At 52.0% G+C, this 19,618-nt stretch overlaps 1 protein-coding gene across 1 annotated transcript in view; it reads left to right on the forward strand.

Annotated features, from left to right (window-relative positions):
- cdh17 (cadherin 17, LI cadherin (liver-intestine)) overlaps nt 1-19,618 on the forward strand; it is a 147,574-nt gene that overhangs the window by 93,755 nt on the left and 34,201 nt on the right. Inside the window, exons 12-13 of the mRNA XM_038809032.1 lie at nt 3,008-3,199; nt 13,200-13,444. Of these exons, the coding sequence (XP_038664960.1) occupies nt 3,008-3,199; nt 13,200-13,444 (437 nt within the window). The remainder of the gene's footprint in view (nt 1-3,007; nt 3,200-13,199; nt 13,445-19,618) is intronic.

Here is a 19,618-nt window from a genome sequence, read left to right on the forward strand (position 1 = left end):
GGGATTTGAACCCGGGTTCTCAGCGCCGTAGTCCCAGTGCTAACCACTGCGCCACGTGCTGCCCCCAAAATGGATTATTTAACAAATATAATCCGATAAGGCAGTCGCTTGACTGATATTTAGTGGGGTTGTTTCTGAAGACGGATTGTTTTCTGAACATTGCTGATTATTGTTATATTTCTTCAGCCTTTGTGGGGCTGTGTCAACAGTTATAAATCTCTGGGGCTGGATTCTCCGTTTGGGAGATTGTGGGCTGGATTCTCCAATTTTGAGGCTGGCCGGAGGAAGTGTCCAGTTTTACAATGAGAACGTCGGTGCCGCCCCCACACCGATGCTCCGCTCTTTGGGGGGCTAGCAGCCGCGCCACGTAAAACCCCAGGTTTTCCTGACAGAAACGGCCGGAGAACTGCCAGGTACGTGGCCGCACATTATGCACAGCAACGACCTGCAGCAGTCGTACAGTACAACATGGTGCCGGCCGTGCGCGGACCCAGCCTGCCCGATTGTGCCTCCCTGTAATCCCCCTCGCCACCCCCGCCCAGCCCTCGCTGAAGCCCCCCCGGCCAGTGGAGAATCCCACCCTTTTTCATCCTCCTTGTCAAGACCATTCAGGATTTTATATACTTCACATCAGGTCACCTCTCACTCTTCTGAACTCCAGAGGAAACAAGCCCAGTCTATCATTCCTCTGAGCACCTCCCCAAGACAGACATCAAACTAACTGGCTTATAGCTGAATTGCATCAGTTTGAGGATCCCCTTGGGGTCGTAAAGTGGGATGCAATTCATTGTTTCATACCATTTATGCATGGCATGGAATATGAGGGATTCCCAGGGAATCTCACTATCAGGCTGTCATTTTGAGCGGGCGGACAGATAGCGAGGTCCTACGGCCAGCCACCATCCCCACACCACAAATCGGACCCGAACCCCACACCACAAATCGGCTAAGCCTCCCCCCCCCCCCCCCCCCCACAGCACAGCAAGCCCCCCACTCCTGGGGCGAAATTCTCCGACCCCCAGCAGGGTCAGAGAATTGCCTGGGGCCGCCGAAAATCCTGCCCCCGCCGTGGCAGAGATTCTCCGCCACCCGGGAATTGGCGGGGGTGGGAATCTCGCCACTCCGATCGGCGAGGCCCCTGCGGCGATTCTCCGGCCCGCGATGGGCCGAAGTCCCGCCGCTGGGAGGCCTCTCCCGCCGCTGAGGTTTGAACCACCTCTGGTGGCGGCGGGATCGGCGGCGCGAGCAGGTCCCCGGGGTCCTTGGGGGGGGGGGGCGCGGGGCGATCGGACCCCGGGGGGTGCCCCCACAGTGGCCAGGCCAGCGATCGGGGCCTTCCTATCAGGGATCGGGCCAGTGCCCTGGGGGCGGAAGCGGAAGAGAAAGAGAAACCCACAGCGCGCATGCGCCGCTGGTTGACGTCACCGCCGGCGCATGCGCGAACCGGCAAAAGCCTTTCGGCCAGCCCCGCTGCCGGGCGGCAGGCCTGAAAGACCGCTGGCGCCGGTTTTTGTGCCAGTCGGCGTGGTGCCAACCGCTCCGGCGCGGGCCTAGTCCCCAAAGGTGCGGAGAATTCCGCACCTTTGGGGAGGCCCGACCCCGGAGTGGTTGGTGTCACGTCCCTACTTCGGGACCCCCCGTCCCACCGGGTAGGGGAGAATCCCGCCCCAGGATTGTGTGGGCGCCCCAACCCCAATTATGGGGGTGACCCGACCCACCCCTCCCAGAGATCCCTGTAATAGGGGGATGCTTTTAACCATTGACCACATCAAAGAGACATGAGAACATTATTCTAAGCACTAGCTGCATTCCAATCACTCAGGCATGTGATGTAACTGCATTTGCCTCTCTTTGATGAGGTCAATGTTTATGAACCATTTAGACCACTGAACCATGGAGGGATATGAATGAATCAAAGTTGCAGATGGTTTGTAGGAGCTTTCAATCACAGGCCACTGCTACAAAGCTATAAATGGCTTGCAACTAATGGACCTATGGGAGCCAGATGCAAGTCATAGCTGCTCTTATTCGAGAAATGGACGTGGCGCTGCAAGGTAAGTACTACAGCTATAATGCTTCCCACTGTCTGGACTGCTCTCTAACTCCCAGGCAGGGGTCCTGTTTCTAGGGTGGAGAGGGGGTGTGGGGGGCACTGTGATATCTCTATTACAGGGGTCCCTATGAGAGGTCCCCCTATTACAGGGGATCCTGTGGGGGTCCTCCATTGGAGAGGCTCCTGTGAGGATTCCCCGTAGTGCCGGGATCCCTGGGGGGGGGTCCAGTGAGGTGTTCCCTTATTACAGGGGTCCCTGTGGGTGGGTGTGGGGGGTCTGATAGAGAAGGCTTGGGTAGGCAGTGGATTGTTAGGAGGGGGGTGGGTGGCCCTCGGAGGGGCTCGGATGGCCTCTAACAGGGTGAGGTCCACCACATCAGGGTCACACTGGTATAAAGCACAAGTGAACGTTGCCCACGTGATTCCTGGCAGCGGGGGCCGGAACCGGAGCACAGGGCACCAAGCCCACTAATTAGATGCAAATGAGTCATTACGACCCAATTGCATTTATTTACATCTCCCCCCACCCCGCCGGCGCACATCGTGGACTTTGTTCACACCGCCAGCGAGGACGGGGGTTGGAGCATTGCGTTCAGGTGCTGACCCGGAATATCCCCCCACGCCCGCTTCTCCGTCCCATTGGGGAACATGATCCGGGCATTCCGGGCTGGACAATTCCGGCCCTAATTAATTTACTTTCCTTTAGGTAGCACAGCAGTAGTCTGCAAAGTTCAACTGAGTTTCTGTCACCATAACAGCAATCCAATAAAACTCTTTGAAATGGCTGCGAACTTTCTGTGTTCACTTGGTCCATTCATAACATTTTCAGTTATCTCATTCGGAGTTAATATAACCTGGAGGTTGGGTGTAACATATTCTTCATCATTCTGAATGTAACATCATCTTTGTAACCATGTGCTTATCTGCTATTGTTTTGTGCTTCGTGTTTTCCAGTACGGTCCCATCACCTTCACTGAGGATACTCCATTGGACACAGTACTGATAGAAATTCAGGCAACAGATAATGACGAACCTTTCACTGGCAGCTCTGAGATATTGTACCAAGTTACAGAAGGCGATACCAGTGGAACTTTCAAAATAGTAACCGATGAAAGGACAAATAGAGGAATGGTGCATCTGGCGAAGGTAAATTTCTGAAAGAAATTCTCATAGCTTCGGTGGTTATGTTTCAAGGGCTGTGTTCTTAGTGTTGTTTATCAATAGTTTCCTGATAATCGACCCCTGAATAAACCAAGTCCTATTTTGTGACACATGAGCTAATGTTAGGTCATACAATATGATACTTTGAACCTTTGCTTCTTGTGTAATTATATTTCCTTTTTGCTATTTTTGACTTTCTGTACCACATGCAGTGCCATAAAAAAAATCAAAGAACAAACACACTGTGCAAATTAAGAACTATCTGTAAAGCAGTTAAGTAAAATAGCGTCTTCTAGAATGGAACCTAGTTCTGGCTCACTATGCTCTCTATCCAGCCCTCCCTGCCTCTATCCAGTCCTCCCTGCCTCTATCCAGCCCACCAGCCCTCTCTATCCAGCCCTCCATGCCTCTCTATCCAGCCTACCAGCCCTCTCTATCCAGTCCTCCCTGCCTCTATCCAGTCCTCCCTGCCTCTATCCAGCCCTCCATGCCTCTCTATCCAGCCCTCCACGCCTCTCTATCCAGCCCACCAGCCCTCTCTATCCAGCCCTCCATACCTCTATCCAACCCACCAGCCCTCTCTATCCAGCCCACCAGCCCTCTCTATCCAGCCCTCAATGCCTCTCTATCCAGCCCTCCATGCCTCTATCCAGCCCTCCCTGCCTCTATCCAGCCCTCCCTGCCTCTATCCAGCCCTCCCTGCCTCTATGCAGCCCTCCCTGCCTCTATCTAGCCCTCCCTGCCTCTATCCAGCCCTCCCTGCCTCTATCCAGCCCACCCTGCCTCTCCAGTCTGCCATGCCTCTCTATCCAGCCTGCCATGCCTCTCTATCCAGCCCTCCATGCCTCTCTATCGAGCCATCCCTGCCTCTATCCAGTCCTCCCTGCCTCTATCCAGCCCTCCCTGCCTATCCAGCCCTCCCTGCCTCTATCCAGCCCTCTCTATCCAGCCCTCCATGCCTCTCTATCCAGCCCTCCATTCCTCTCTATCCAGCCCTCCATGCCTCTATCCAGCCCTCCCTGCCTCTATCCAGCCCTCCCTGCCTCTATCCAGCCCTCCTTGCCTCTATCCAGTCCTCCCTGCCTCTATCCAGCCCACCAGCCCTCTCTATCCAGCCCTCCATGCCTCTCTATCCAGCCTACCAGCCCTCTCTATCCAGTCCTCCCTGCCTCTATCCAGTCCTCCCTGCCTCTATCCAGCCCTCCATGCCTCTCTATCCAGCCCTCCACGCCTCTCTATCCAGCCCACCAGCCCTCTCTATCCAGCCCTCCATACCTCTATCCAACCCACCAGCCCTCTCTATCCAGCCCACCAGCCCTCTCTATCCAGCCCTCAATGCCTCTCTATCCAGCCCTCCATTCCTCTATCCAGCCCTCCATGCCTCTATCCAGCCCTCCATGCCTCTATCCAGCCCACCCTGCCTCTCCAGCCCGCCATGCCTCTCTATCCAGCCCTCCATGCCTCTCTATCCAGCCCTCCATGCCTCTCTATCCAGCCCTCCCTGCCTCTATCCAGCCCTCCCTGCCTCTATCCAGCCCTCCCTGCCTCTATCCAGCCCTCCCTGCCTCTATCCAGCCCTCCCTGCCTCTATCCAGCCCTCCCTGCCTCTATCCAGCCCTCCCTGCCTCTATCCAGCCCACCCTGCCTCTCCAGTCTGCCATGCCTCTCTATCCAGCCTGCCATGCCTCTATATCCAGCCCTCCATGCCTCTCTATCGAGCCCTCCATGCCTCTCTATCGAGCCCTCCCTGCCTCTATCCAGCCCTCCCTGCCTATCCAGCCCTCCCTGCCTCTATCCAGCCCTCTCTATCCAGCCCTCCATGCCTCTCTATCCAGCCCTCCATTCCTCTCTATCCAGCCCTCCATGCCTCTATCCAGCCCACCAGCCCTCTCTATCCAGCCCACCAGCCCTCTCTATCCAGCCCACCAGCCCTCTCTATCCAGCCCACCAGCCCTCTCTATCCAGCCCTCCATTCCTCTCTATCCAGCCCGCCATGCCTCTATCCAGCCCTCCATGCCTCTATCCAGCCCTCCATGCCTCTATCCAGCCCTCCATTCCTCTATCCAGCCCACCCTGCCTCTCCAGCCTGCCATGCCTCTCTATCCAGCCTGCCATGCCTCTCTATCCAGCCTTCCCTGCCTCTATCCAGTCCTCCCTGCCTCTATCCAGCCCTCCCTGCCTCTATCCAGACCTCCATTCCTCTATCCAGCCCACCAGCCCTCTCTATCCAGCCCACCAGCCCTCTCTATCCAGCCCACCAGCCCTCTCTATCCAGCCCACCAGCCCTCTCTATCCAGCCCACCAGCCCTCTCTATCCAGCCCTCCCTGCCTCTATCCAGCTCACCCTACCTCTATCCAGCCCACCCTGCCTCTCCAGCTCGCCATGCCTCTCTATCCAGCCCTCCATGCCTCTCTATCCAGCCCTCCATTCCTCTATCCAGCCCTCCATTCCTCTATCCAGCCCTCCATGCCTCTATCCAGCCCACCAGCCCTCTCTATCCAGCCCACCAGCCCTCTCTATCCAGCCCACCAGCCCTCTCTATCCAGTCCTCCCTGCCTCTATCCAGCCCTCCATTCCTCTATCCAGCCCTCCATTCCTCTATCCAGCCCTCCATTCCTCTATCCAGCCCTCCATGTCTCTATCCAGCCCTCCCTGCCTATCCAGCCCTCCCTGCCTATCCAGCCCTCCATGCCTCTCTATCCAGCCCACCAGCCCTCTCTATCCAGCCCACCAGCCCTCTCTATCCAGCCCTCCCTGCCTCTATCCAGCCCTCCCTTCTCTATCCAGCCCTCCCTGCCTCTATCCAGCCCTCCCTGCCTCTATCCAGCCCTCCCTGCCTCTATCCAGCCCTCCCTGCCTCTATCCAGCCCTCCCTGCCTCTATCCAGCCCTCCCTGCCTCTATCCAGCCCTCCCTGCCTCTATCCAGCCCTTCCTGCCTCTCCAGCCCGCCATGCCTCTCTATCCAGCCTTCCCTGCCTCTATCCAGCCCACTCTGCCTCTCCAGCCCGCCATGCCTCTCTATCCAGCCCTCCATGCCTCTCTATCCAGCCCTCCATGCCTCTCTATCCAGCCCTCCATTCCTCTATCCAGCCCTCCATGCCTCTATCCAGCCCACCAGCCCTCTCTATCCAGCCCACCAGCCCTCTCTATCCAGCCCACCAGCCCTCTCTATCCAGCCCTCATGCTTCTCTATCCAGCCCTCCATGCCTCTCTATCCAGCCCTCCCTGCCTCTATCCAGCCCGCCATGCCTCTCTGTCCAGCCCACCAGCCCTCTCTATGCAGCCCTCCATGCCTCTCTATTCAGCCCTCCATGCTTCTCTATCCAGCCCTCCCTGCTTCTATCCAGCCCACCAGCCCTCTCTATCCAGCCCTCCAGCCCTCTCTATCCAGCCCTCCAGCCCTCTCTATCCAGCCCTCCAGCCCTCTCTATCCAGCCCTCCATGCCTCTCTATCCAGCCCTCCATGCTTCTCCAGCCTGCCATGCCTCTATCCAGCCCGCCATGCCTCTCTATCCAGCCCACCAGCCCTCTCTATCCAGCCCTCCATGCCTCTATCCAGCCCTCCATGCCTCTCTATTCAGCCCACCAGTCCTCTCTATCCAGCCCTCCATGCCTCTATCCAGCCCGCCATGCCTCTCTATCCAGCCCACCAGCCCTCTCTATCCAGCCCACCAGCCCTCTCTATCCAGCCCACCAGCCCTCTCTATCCAGCCCTCCATGCCTCTCTATCCAGCCCTCCATGCCTCTATCCAGCCCGCCATGCCTCTCTATCCAGCCCTCCATGCCTCTATCCAGCTCTCTCTAACCAGCCCTCTCTATCCAGCCCTCCATGCCTCTATCCAGCCCGCCATGCCTCTCTATCCAGCCCACCAGCCCTCTCTATCCAGCCCTCCATGCCTCTCTATCCAGCCCTCCATGCCTCTATCCAGCCCGCCATGCCTCTCTATCCTGCCCTCCATGCCTCTCTATCCAGCACGCCATGCCTCTCTATCCAGCCCACCAGCCCTCTCTATCCAGCCCTCCCTGCCTCTCTATCCAGCCCTCCCTGCCTCTATCCAGCCCACCAGCCCTCTCTATCCAGCCCTCCCTGCTTCTATCCAGCCCTCCCTGCCTCTATCCAGCCCACCAGCCCTCTCTATCCAGCCCACCAGCCCTCTCTATCCAGCCCTCCCTGCCTCTATCCAGCCCGCCATGCCTCTATCCAGCCCGCCATGCCTCTATCCAGCCCGCCATGCCTCTCTATCCAGCCCGCCAGCCCTCTCTATCCAGCCCGCCATGCCTCTCTATCCAGCCCACCAGCCCTCTCTATCCAGCCCACCAGCCCTCTCTATCCTGCCCTCCAACCCTCTTTATTCTGGCCCTCGGACCCTGTGTTCGAAATGCCAGTAAGTGGTATGGAAGATTCTACAAGGAGCAGCTCCAAAAGTTTCTCCGCCTTGTTTGTCACTGATAGGCTCACAACTGTGAAACATTAGCCTGAGGCCTGACCACAAGGGCTGTGGTGAGTGGAGGAGAAAGTGAGATTTTCAGTGGGGGAGAGAAAGAAAGAGAGAGAGAGATTGCCTGTCAGACTGGGGGGAGAGAGAGAGAGACTGTCTGCTGGGTGTATGGATGAGAGAGAGAGAGAGAAAGAGGGAGAGAGACTGTCTGCTGAGAGCAGGGGGAGGAGAGAGATGCTATTTGCTGTGGGTTGGTGTGGGAGAGAGAGAGAGTGCATGTGAGTGCAATGCTCCTTTACCTGAAATGAATGTTTAGGGCCTTGAATGGTAAAGGGACAGGTGTCGCACCTTCTGTGATGGCATGAGAAGGGGCTGAAGCTTTGGGGATGACGGAGAAGTGAACCAGGATGTCAGGGAGGGATTGGTCCCAGCAGAATGCTGACAGGTGGGCGGGAGGTGGATGGGGAGGGAGGGCAGGGGCAGTGAGAGGAGGGAAGATGTGTTTGGTGGGGTGGCATCATGCTGCAGTTGGCGGAAATGGTGGAGGATGATCCTTTGAATGCAGAGCCTGGTGGAGTGAAACGTGGAGACAAGGGGGACCCCATCGTGGTTCTGGGAGGGAGGTGAAGGGGTGAAGGAAGAGGTGCTGGAAGTGGGTTGAACTATTTTGAGTGCCTGGAAACCAATGGGGGGGGGGGGGGGGTTGGGGGTGTGCAAGGGGACCTCAGTTAAGGAAAAACGCACACATCTGCCATTTAAAAAATATCTATAACATTATTCAATCCTATGCAATACCCTCCCCCTTCCCCGCTGGGCCATCTGCCACTTCTTCTTTCATTTTGCTTTCTCTGCGCATTGACCTTTGACTTCATAGAATACACAGACTCCCTACAGTGTAGAAGGAGGCCATTCAGCCTATTGAGTCCACACTGACCCTCCGAAAGTGCATTCTACCCAGGGCCAATCCCCGCCCTATCCTCATAACCGCACGCATTGATCATGGCCAATCCACCTAACCTGCAAATCGTTTGGATTGTGGGAGCAAACCTCAGCACCAGAAGGAAACCCATGCAGACACGGGGAGAACCGTCCACACAGTCACCAATGGCTGGAATCAAGCCCAGATCCCTGGTGCTGTGAGGCAGCAGTGATAACCACTGTGCCACCGTGCCACCCTTTAACACATTCTGCTCTCTTATCTTTATACCATTATGAGCACATTCCATAGCCCTTCACACTTCCATTCATCTTTCCTCGGTCTCATTATTGACACATCTTTGTTGTAATCTCTCCTAGCGCCCACCAATATTTTACCTTCACATGATACAGTTTGATTGATTTTGGTGTGAAGCGGTGTTGGATAAAATATTTTGTGCCACTGAAGTCATATGTACATCAGATAGTTCTTATGTAATCACAATTCGGAAAATAATTATTCTAAAATGTAAATCTGCAACTTTTATTTTAAATCAAGGGTGATGTAAACTAGCTCACACATCACCACCAAGGAAATACTTAAAAAAAAAATTTTTTTAATTTAGAGTACCCAATTATTTTTTCCAAATTAAGAACAACAAAGAACAAAGAAAAGTACAGCACAGGAACAGGCCCTTCGGCCCTCCAAGCCCGTCTAAACTAAAATCTTCTACACTTCCTGGGTCTGTACCCCTCTATTCTCATCTTATTCATGTATTTGTCAAGATGCCCCTTAAATGTCACTATCGTCCCTGCTTCCACCACCTCCTCTGGCAGCGAGTTCCAGGCACCCACTACCCTCTGTGTAAAAAAAAACTTGCCTCGTACATCTCCTCTAAATCTTGCCCCTCGCACCTTAAACCTATGCCTCCTAGTAATTGACCCCTCTACCCTGGGGAAAAGCCTCTAACTATCCACTCTGTCTATGCCCCTCATAATTTTGTAGACCTCTATCAGGTCGCCCCTCAACCTCCGTCGTTTCAGTGAGAACAAACCGAGTTTATTCAACCACTCCTCATAGCTAATGCCCTCCATACTAGGCAAAATCCTGGTAAATCTCTTCTGCACCCTCTCTAAAGCCTCCACATCCTTCTGGTAGTGTGGCGACCAGAATTGAACACTATACTCCAAGTGTGGCCAACTAAGGTTCTATACAGCTGCAACATGACTTGCCAATTCTTATACTCAATGCCCCGGCCAATGAAGACAAGCATGCCATATGCCTTCTTGGCTACCTTCTCCACCTGTGTTGCTCCTTTCAGTGATCTGTGGACCTGGACACCTAGACATCTCTGACTTTCAATACTCTTGAGGGTTCTACCATTCACTGTATATTCCCTACCTGCATTAGACCTTCCAAAATGCATTACCTCACATTTGTCCAGATTAAACTCCATCTGCCATCTCTCCGCCCAAGTCTCCAAACGATCTAAATCCTGCTGTATCCTCTGACAGTCCTCATCGCTATCCACAATTCCACCTACCTTTGTGTTGTCTGCAAACTTACTAATCAGACCAGTTACATTTTCCTCCAAATCATTTATCTATACTATGAACAGCAAAGGTCCCAGCACTGATCCCTGCGGAACACCACTAGTCACAGCCCTCCAATTAGAAAAGCACCCTTCCATTGCTACTCTCTGCCTTCTATGACCTAGCCAGTTCTGTATCCACCTTGCCAGCTCACCCTTGATCCCGTGTGACTTCACCTTTTGTACCAGTCTACCATGAGGGACCTTGTCAAAGGCCTTACTGAAGTCTATATAGACAACATCCACTGCCCTACCTGCATCAATCATCTTTGTGACCTCTTCGAAAAACTCTATCAAGTTAGTGAGACACGACGTCCCCTTCACAAAACCATGCTGCCTCTCACTAATATGTCCATTTGCTTCCAAATGGGAGTAGATCCTGTTTCGAAGAATTGTCTCCAGTAATTTCCCTAGCACTGACGTGTGGCTCACTGGCCTGTAGTTCCCTGGATTATCCTTGCCTCCCTTGTTAAACGATGGAACAACATTGGCGATTCTCCAGCCCTCCGGGACATCACCTGAAGACAGTGAGGATCCAAAGATTTTTGTCAAGGCCTCAGCAATTTCCTCTCTAGCCTCCTTCAGTATTCTGGGGTCGATCCCATCCGGCCCTGGGGACTTATTTTTCAAGACGCCCAACACCTCGTCTTTTTGGATCTCAATGTGACCCAGGCTATCTACACACCCTTCTCCAGACTCAACATCCACCAATTCCTTCTCTTTGGTGAATACTGATGCAAAGTATTAATTTAGTACCTTGCCCATTTCCTCTGGCTTCACACATAGATTTCCTTGCCTATCCTTCAGTGGGCCAACCCTTTCCCTGGCTACCCTCTTGCTTTTTATGTTCGTGTAAAAATCCTTGGGATTTTCCTTAACCCTCTTTGCCAATGGCTTTTCGGGGCCTCTTATAGCCCTCCTGACTCCTTGCTTAAGTTCCTTCCTACTTTCCTTATATTCCACACAGGCTTTGTCTGTTCCCAGCCTTCTAACCCTAACAAGTGCCTCCTTTTTATTTTTGATGAGGCCTACAATATCTCTCGTTATCCAAGATTCCCAAAATTTGCCCCATTTATCCTTCTTCCGCACACGGACATGCCGGTCCTGAATTCCTTTCAACTGACATCCTCCCACATGTCAGATGTTGATTTACCCTCAAACATCCTCCCTAAATCTAGGTTCTTCAGTTCCCGCCTAATATTGTTATAATTAGCCTTCCCCCAATTTAGCACATTCACCCTAGGGCCACTCTTATCCTTGTCCACCAGCACTTTAAACCTTACTGAATTGTGGTCACTGTTCCCGAAATGCTCCCCTACTGAAACTTCTACCACCTGGCCGGGCTCATTTCCAATACCAGGTCCAGTACAGCCCCTTCCTGAGTTGGACTGTCTTAATATTGTTTTAAGAAGCCCTCCTGGATGCTCCTTACAAACTCTGCCCCGTCCAGGCCCCTAGCACTAAGTGAGTCCCAGTCAATATTGTGAAGTTGAAGTCTCCCATCACAACAACCCTGTTGTTTTTACTCGTTTCCAAAATCTGTCTACCTATCTGCTCCTCTATCTCCCGCTGGCTGCTGGGAGGCCTGTAGTAAACCACCAACATTGTGACTGCCATCGCCAGCCCTAGGGTTGCTGGCGCCCCGGGCAAGCTGAACTTCGGCGTCCTTGGGGGAGGGGGGGGACCCCGGGGGGGGGGGGGGGGGGGGGGGAGACCCGGGGGGGGCGGACCCGAGGGGGGGGGGCGGAGGACCCGGGGGGGGGCGGAGGACCCGAGGGGGGGCGGGCGGACCCGAGGGGGGGGGCGGACCCGAGGGCAGGGGGGGCGGACCCGAGGGGCGGGGGCCGGATCCGAGGGGGGGGCGGGGGGCGGACCCGAGGGGGGGGGGCGGGGAGCGGGGGGGGACCGAGGGGACCCGAGGGGGTGGCGCGGACCCGAGGGGGGGGGGGCGGGGAGCGGGGGGGGGACTGAGGGGACCCGAGGGGACCCGAGGGGACCCGAGGGGGGGGCGCGGACCCGAGGGGGGGGGGCGGACCCGAGGGGGGGGCGGGCGGGGAGGACCGAGGGGCGGGGTGGGGGGAGCAGACCGAGCGGGGGGGCGGACCGGGGGGGGGGGGCGCCTTGGGGGAGGGCGGCCACCGCGCATGCGCTGGTTGGCACCGGCCCAACTGCGCATGCGCGGGACCCGAGTCTCTGGTGCCCCCCAGCACATGGCGCCCCGGGCGACTGCCCGAGTTGCCGGTGCCTTGAGCCGGCCCTGGTGACTGCATCCTTCTTATTCCTGATTTCTACCCATATAGCCTTACTGCCCTCTGATGTGTCCTCCTGTAGTACAGCTGTGATATTCTCCCTAACCAGTAGCTCAACTCCGCCACCCCATTTACATCCCCCTCTATTCCGCCTGAAACATCTAAATCCTGGAACGTTTAAGGGACAATTTAGTGTGGCCAATCCGCCTATTCTGCACATCTTTGGGTTGTGGGGGTGAAACCCACGCAGACACGGGGAGAATGGGCAAACTCCACACAGACAGTGACCCAGGGCCGGGATTTGAACCCGGGTCCTCAGAGCCGTCGGCAGCAATGCTAACCACTATGCCACCGTGCTGCCCACCAGCGAGTAAATCCTCAGTGCCAAGTGTAACTTCAGGGTGCAAAGCCAAGAGGTGGTTAGCACTTCTTCAGAGAACATCATGTCATAAATCACTTATCTTCTCTTCTACATTCCCTGGTTGCCAGTTATGGAGGCAAGGCAGTAGTTGAGGATCAAGTCTTATCCAATTATTTAGCTAGGGATCATAAGTAGTGGAAGAACATTTAGATAAAGAGAATATAAGAATTAGTTAGGTAAAACCTATGTTTGTTTTATCAGTGAATATCTGTTATTACATTTGCTGAATACAACACATCAAATTAATTAATGTAAAATTTGATATGTGAACTGAAAAGAGATAGTCGAAACTTACCTCTCTTTAGGAATGGTGAGACTTAAACTGTATCGTGTCACTTAATTGTTTCTACTGCTTCTTTTCCATTAGCCATTCAACTTTGAAGAGTATGCGTCCTATAATTTAACAATCAGTGCCACAAATCCAGAACCACTAGTAAAAGGAGTGGAGTACAACTCCAGCTCGTTCGCCTTCCTGATCATTAATGTGACCGATAATGATGAACCACCACAGTTCTCACAGAACTTATATCACAAATGGTTATTCGAGAATGCATCCAAAGGTGACAGCTTGCTTATACTGGATGCCAAAGATCCTGAAGGTGGTGAAGTAAGGTACTAAATGGTCAGATACTGCTTACTAAAACATATCTAAACAGGCACACAGGTACAATGCGAGCGGTTATTCAGGACCACTGCGTTTGTAGAAGTGGACATGGATGGTTAGTATTCGACATATTTAAGAATTATTGCTGAGAAAGTTGAGAAAAGAGCCAAAGGCTTAGTAAAAGTAGCCTATGATACATTGTCTACTTGATTGCAATCCAATGAATTACGATCAGTATTGTTATGATCCTCGCTGATGTTATCACTGTATAAGTCAGATCTCAGAATGAAACATGTCTCAATAGACCCTGGGCGGGGTTCTCTCATCCCGGAGCCGGGCCAGAGAATTGCCATGACCGGCGTGAATCGTGCCACGCCGCCCCGACGCCGGGATGTGATTCTCCGGAGAGGCGGAGGAGGGGGACTCCGGGGGGGAGGGGGGAGGGGGGGGGTGATGCTCCACTGTGGCCTTGCCCGCGATCGGGGCCCACTGATCGGCGGGCCGGCCTCTCGGGCTGGGGGCCTCCTTTGTTCCGCGCCAACCCCTATGGTCCTATGCCAGGTTGCGTCAGGGCCTGCGCGGAGAAGGGAGACACCGCACATGCGCGGAAATTGCACCGGTCCCACTGCGCATGCGCGGACCCGCGGCATCCGTCTGACGCCGGGATCGGCAGCTGGAGCGGCGTGGGCTGCTCCAGTGCTGTGCTGGCCCCCTATAGGGGACAGAATTGGTGATCCTGAGGCCATGCTGTTCCCGATAACGTTTACGATGGCGTCAACACTTAGCCTCAGGATCAGAGAATCACGCCCCCAACTTTTATTTTTTTCATAGAAATTGTGGAGATAAGCTACTGAACAAATTCACAGGAGTCTGCTGATGAACTTTTAATACATAGAATAAAACTTTTCTTAAACAAGAAAAGTTAACTATATTACACCAGTTAAAAACCGCAAGAAGGTGATTCAAATATTCACGATTTCTTCACCCCAACTATATCTTTACTGACTCATGCAAATTCAGGAAGATAAAACAATTTACCACATCTATTTTGTACTCTAATCTTTAGGGTAAGTACATGAGAACCAACAAGGGATCTGTGGCCAGGCACTCCTCACTCCAAAGTAAATGACAGATGTGACCAAAGCAGATTCTATGGATTTCTCAACAATCCACTCAGGCATTTGTCAGATTGACTGCCAATCAATCCCATTGAAACTCTATATTTCCATTGAAGGTTTCCAATCTCAACGTTCGAAGAATTCACCTTGGAATTCTCGCCAAAAATACTTCCCCTCAGACAGCTTCAACAAGGATCCAACTCTGGGTTTCAATCTTGTCTTTCTATGTTCTTACCCCTTTGATCTCCATGTGCACTCAAGCTTCATCTTATAAGCACATAGCGATACCAAGCAGAACACCGATACTCCAAAAGGCCTGCAGCTCAGAGTCACAAACCTTGGGCTGCCTCCTTGGATCTTCAGGGCTCCTCTCGCAAGCCCACTTTGCTTCAAGTCTGCGCTCTGCTGATATTTTTCTCATAGTGTATTTCTCTTCTTTTTTCTTTCAATTTTGCTTAACAGGGTCTGTTGCTCAGTTTTGCCCTTGTCCCTTACCTAGGATTGCCTTCTGGGACATCCTTCTGCCCCATTCCCTTGTTTGGGACCTTCTTCTTGGGTTTTGGCAATCTCCTTGTCCCCCGTCCCATGTCCTGCTCCCTGGGACACCTTCACTGCAATGTCATTCTTCTTCAGTAAGAAGTCTTACAGCACAGGTTTGTTTCAAACACTAGCTTTTGGAGCACTGCTCCTTTCTCAGGTGAATGAGAGGTAGGTTCCAAAACCATATATATGTTCTATGTTCTAGGTTCTATATATAGACAAAGTCAAAGATGCAAGACGATACTTTAAATGCGAGCATTTGTAGGTAATTAAATCTTTACCGATCCAGAGAGAGGGGTAATCTCTCTCGACGGCATTGCTGCAACAACCTCAGTACTCAACACCAACAACTGCCAATCTCCAGGTGCAATTCTGCAACTCATCCGCTTCATTCTGGATCACAACGTCTTCACATTCAACAACAAGTTCTTCATCCAGACACCCAAAACAGCCACGGGGACCAAATTTGCACCTCAATATGCCAACATCTTCATGCACAAGTTTGAACAAGACTTCCTCACCGTACAGGACCTTCAACCAACATTATACACCAGGTACATCGATTATATTTTTTTCCTTTGGACCCACGGCGAAGAATCACTGAAACAACTACACAATGACATCAGTAAGTTCCATCCCACCATCAGACTCACCATGGACTACTCTCTAAAATCGGTTGTATTCTTGGACACACTCATCTCCATCAAGGACGGTCACCTCAGCACTTTCCTTTACCGCAAGCCCACGGATAACCTCATGATGCTCCACTTCTCCAGCTTCCACCCTAAACACATTAAAGAAGTCATCCCCTATGGACAAGCCCTCCGTATCCACAGGATATGCTCAGATGAGGAGGAACGTAACAGACATCTACAGACGCTGAAAAATACCATTGTACGAACGGGATATGGGGCTCAACTCATCGATCGACAGTTTCAACGCGCCACAGCAAAAAACTGCACCAACCTCCTCAGAAGATAAACACAGGACACAACCGACAGAGTACCCTTCGTCGTCCAGTACTGCCCCGTAGTGGAGAAACTACGACATCTTCTTCTATGTCATTGATGAAGCCGAACATCTTGCCAAGGTCATCCGCGCTACTTGCCTTCAAACAACCGCGCAACCTCAAACAAACCATTGTTTGCAGCAAACTACCCAGCCTTCAGAACAGCGACCACGACACCACACAACCCTGCCATGGCAATCTCTGCAAGACGTGCCAGATCATCGACATGGGTACCACCATTACACGTGAGAACACCACCCACCAGGTACGCGGTACATACTCGTGCGACTCAGCCGATGTTGTCTACCTCATACGCTGCAGGAAAGGATGTCCCGAAGCATGGTACATTGGCGAGACCAAGCAGATCTGTGGCAACGGATGAACGGCCATCACGCGACAATCACCAGGTAGGAATGTTCCCTTCCAGTCCGGGAACACTTCAGCAATCAAGGGCATTCAGCCTCTGATCTTTGGGTAAGAGTTCTCCAAGGCAGCCTTCAGGACGCGTGACAACGCAGAATCGCTGAGCAGAAACTTATAGCCAAGTTCCACACACATGAGTACGGCCTCAACTGGGACCTTGGATTTATGTTGCATTACATTCATCCCCCACCATCTGGCCTGGGCTTGCAAAATCCTATCAACTGTCCTGGCTCGAGACAATTCACACCTCTTTAACCTGGGATTACCCCTCTCTCTGGATCTGTAAAGACTTAATTACTTGCAAATGCTCGTGTTCAAAGTACCGTCTTGCATCTTTGCCTTTGTCTATATATATATATATGTTTCTGGAACCTACCTCTTCATTCACCTGAGGAAGGAGCATTGCTCCGAAAGTTAGTAATTTGAAACAAACCTGTTGGACTTTAACCTGGTGTTGTAAGTCTTCTTCCTGTGCTCACCCCAGTCCATCTCCACATCATTCAGTTTCATGCTGTCTCTCATTTTCTCTTCTGCACTTGCATGCAGGGCATTTGTGGCCTCTTTTACAGCTGGCATATTTGTGAAGTCAACAAACTGCACATGTGCAGCCATCACCGGTTGGTGCATGTGTAGGAGGTCCAAGACCTCCTGGGAAATGTAGCATTGCCCCCAAATGCTCCATTTTGGGTTGTCAGTTAAGGTAAATATTGGCCTTATCACAATATCTAAATTATTATGGACATTAGAGGAACAAGAATTGACACAGGCGATGAAATAGTTTCTGTTGAAACCATGCCACCTATGGAATTTAACAGATTAAATAAATAGGAATGTTGGCCATTCAGTTTAATGCCATTGCCATTTTATTACCTGATGGAGATGGAATTGGGTTAAGTATTCTAGTCTGGAGGCAGCACAGTTGCACAGTGGTTAGCACTGCTGCCTACAGGGCTGAGGACCCGGTTTCGATCCTGGCTCTGTGTCACTGTCCGTGTGGAGTTTGCACATTCTCCCCGTGTCTGCGTTGGTTTCACCCCCACAACCCAAAGATGTGCAGGTTAGATGGATTGGCCACGCTAAATTGCCCCTTAATGGAAGTAAAAAATAATTGGGCACTGTAAGTTTATTTTAAAAAAGTATTCTAGTCCGTACTATATTTGTTTAGTTGCCCAGAGATTTATTGCAATTACCTTTTAGGGTTAGGAAGAATTATCTCGTTTTGGAGCTTGTTCCTGTTTCACCTCCTTCAACAAAATAAATACAGTTAGGAAGATTCCCTGATTCCAGATTGCTGAAAGGGCAACAGAAGAAACTAAATGACTTTGTGCTGCAGTTAAAAAGACACTGTCACAGATACAGGTTGGAACTTTGTTGGTGGGAGGCCATTTTCGATAACGGGTCGGGCTGTTGGAATTGTGTTGTCAACACTTTAAGGCAGATTAACGACGGGTCGAGTTTTCAGATGAACAAGGTTGGGAACCTCATTTGCTTGCATTAGCATCTCATGCATGTTCATTATAAGGCCATCTCACTGGAAATCAGTTCATCCTCCAAATTAAATTCCCTGCCAGTGAGAATTTTGTGCTCAGTTTTACGACTGCATGTTAGGGGTATGCACCCGGCGAGCCTCACTTCATGCATGAGGTCAGTGGATGCCGCTTTCGCCTTGCTGTGGAGTGTTCAGAGTCACAGTCATATTGGGCGCTGGTAGTAGAAGCTAGTAGTATTGTCACAAGTAGGCTTACATTAACACTGCAATGAGGTTACTGTGAAAAGCCCCTAGTCACCACATTCCAGTGCCTGTTCGATTACACAAAGCGAGAATTCAGTATGTCCAAATGACTTAACAGCGCGTCTTTTGGGACTTGTGGGAGGAAAATGGAGCACCTGGAGGAAACCCACACAGACACAGGTAGAATATGCAGACAGACAGTGACCCAAGCTGGAATTGGACCTGGGACTCTGGCGCTGTGAAGCAACAATGCTAATCACTGTGCTACCGTACCGTCCTCACGTCGATCATCATTGTCTGCTGCCTCCTGCATAAATTTGCACTGCAAAGATGGGATGCTTTGTCTGAGCGAGATGCCTGCACTAACGAGGAGAACATTGAAGGGGGTGGAGCTAATAAGGGGCAGTTTATTACCAATCCACATATAGTGGCCATAGTGGAGATTTGACATGACTGGCATGCCTGTGACAATCTGATAGCTGCCAGATTCCAGGCAGAGTAAGCTGCCAGCATTTTTGCTAAACTTTCTGGCTTTCTCTATTTTGCTGGCTGGAAGGCCCCAGCACATTTTTGTTCACTGACATTATCTCTCTCCAATGTTCCATGATTTTTCAGCCATAAATTAAATCACATTACTTAGCAATTGCCGTGATGTTGGTTTTATTCTTTGAATGCACGAACCTGTAGTAAAATGTAAAGAGCTGGCAATAAATGGCTGATTTAAAACCTAAATATTACCTAAAAGGGTGGCACGGTGGCACAGTGGTTAGCACTGCTGTCTCACATTCCCTTGAGGTTGCTCCTCAATGCAGATTGATAAGTGATGTACATAGTTCTTCTCTCTCCCCCACACCCATGATTGCTACTTGCAGATCATAACATCATAAACTCAAATCCCTTGATATTTTAATCATGCCAAGAAGTTTTCAGTTAACTTTATTGTCTACTCACTGGGGGCAATCACGCCAGACCATCCAGTTGCAGAGACCCCTACTTGTTCTTGATGGCCTTGGCATACGTACAAGACCATAATCTGACATTGTAGACATTCCAGCTAAGGTGGAATGGACCCTACAGAACTCTCTTAGAGGTGGTGATTCTTTGAATGGATAGCCTCACAGTTCTCGACATGGCCCAGTACACAGGTCCTTGGACTGTCCTGATGAAACCCCTGGGGTGCCTGGCTGGTGCTCCTCCTTCCCATGTGTACCCGATAGCATCTCCCTAATTCCCTGAGCAGAAGAGGCAACTGGAGTGAGGCCAAGGTTCCCCATCTGCCTCTCACCCAGCCACTGCTGCATTGCACCCACGGTTGGAGTGATGGAATAAAGGTCCAAATACACATCTGGTAAGAACTATG

Source organism: Scyliorhinus canicula, chromosome 10 (genome assembly GCF_902713615.1).
Source record: "Scyliorhinus canicula chromosome 10, sScyCan1.1, whole genome shotgun sequence".
NCBI classification, from domain to species: domain Eukaryota; kingdom Metazoa; phylum Chordata; class Chondrichthyes; order Carcharhiniformes; family Scyliorhinidae; genus Scyliorhinus; species Scyliorhinus canicula.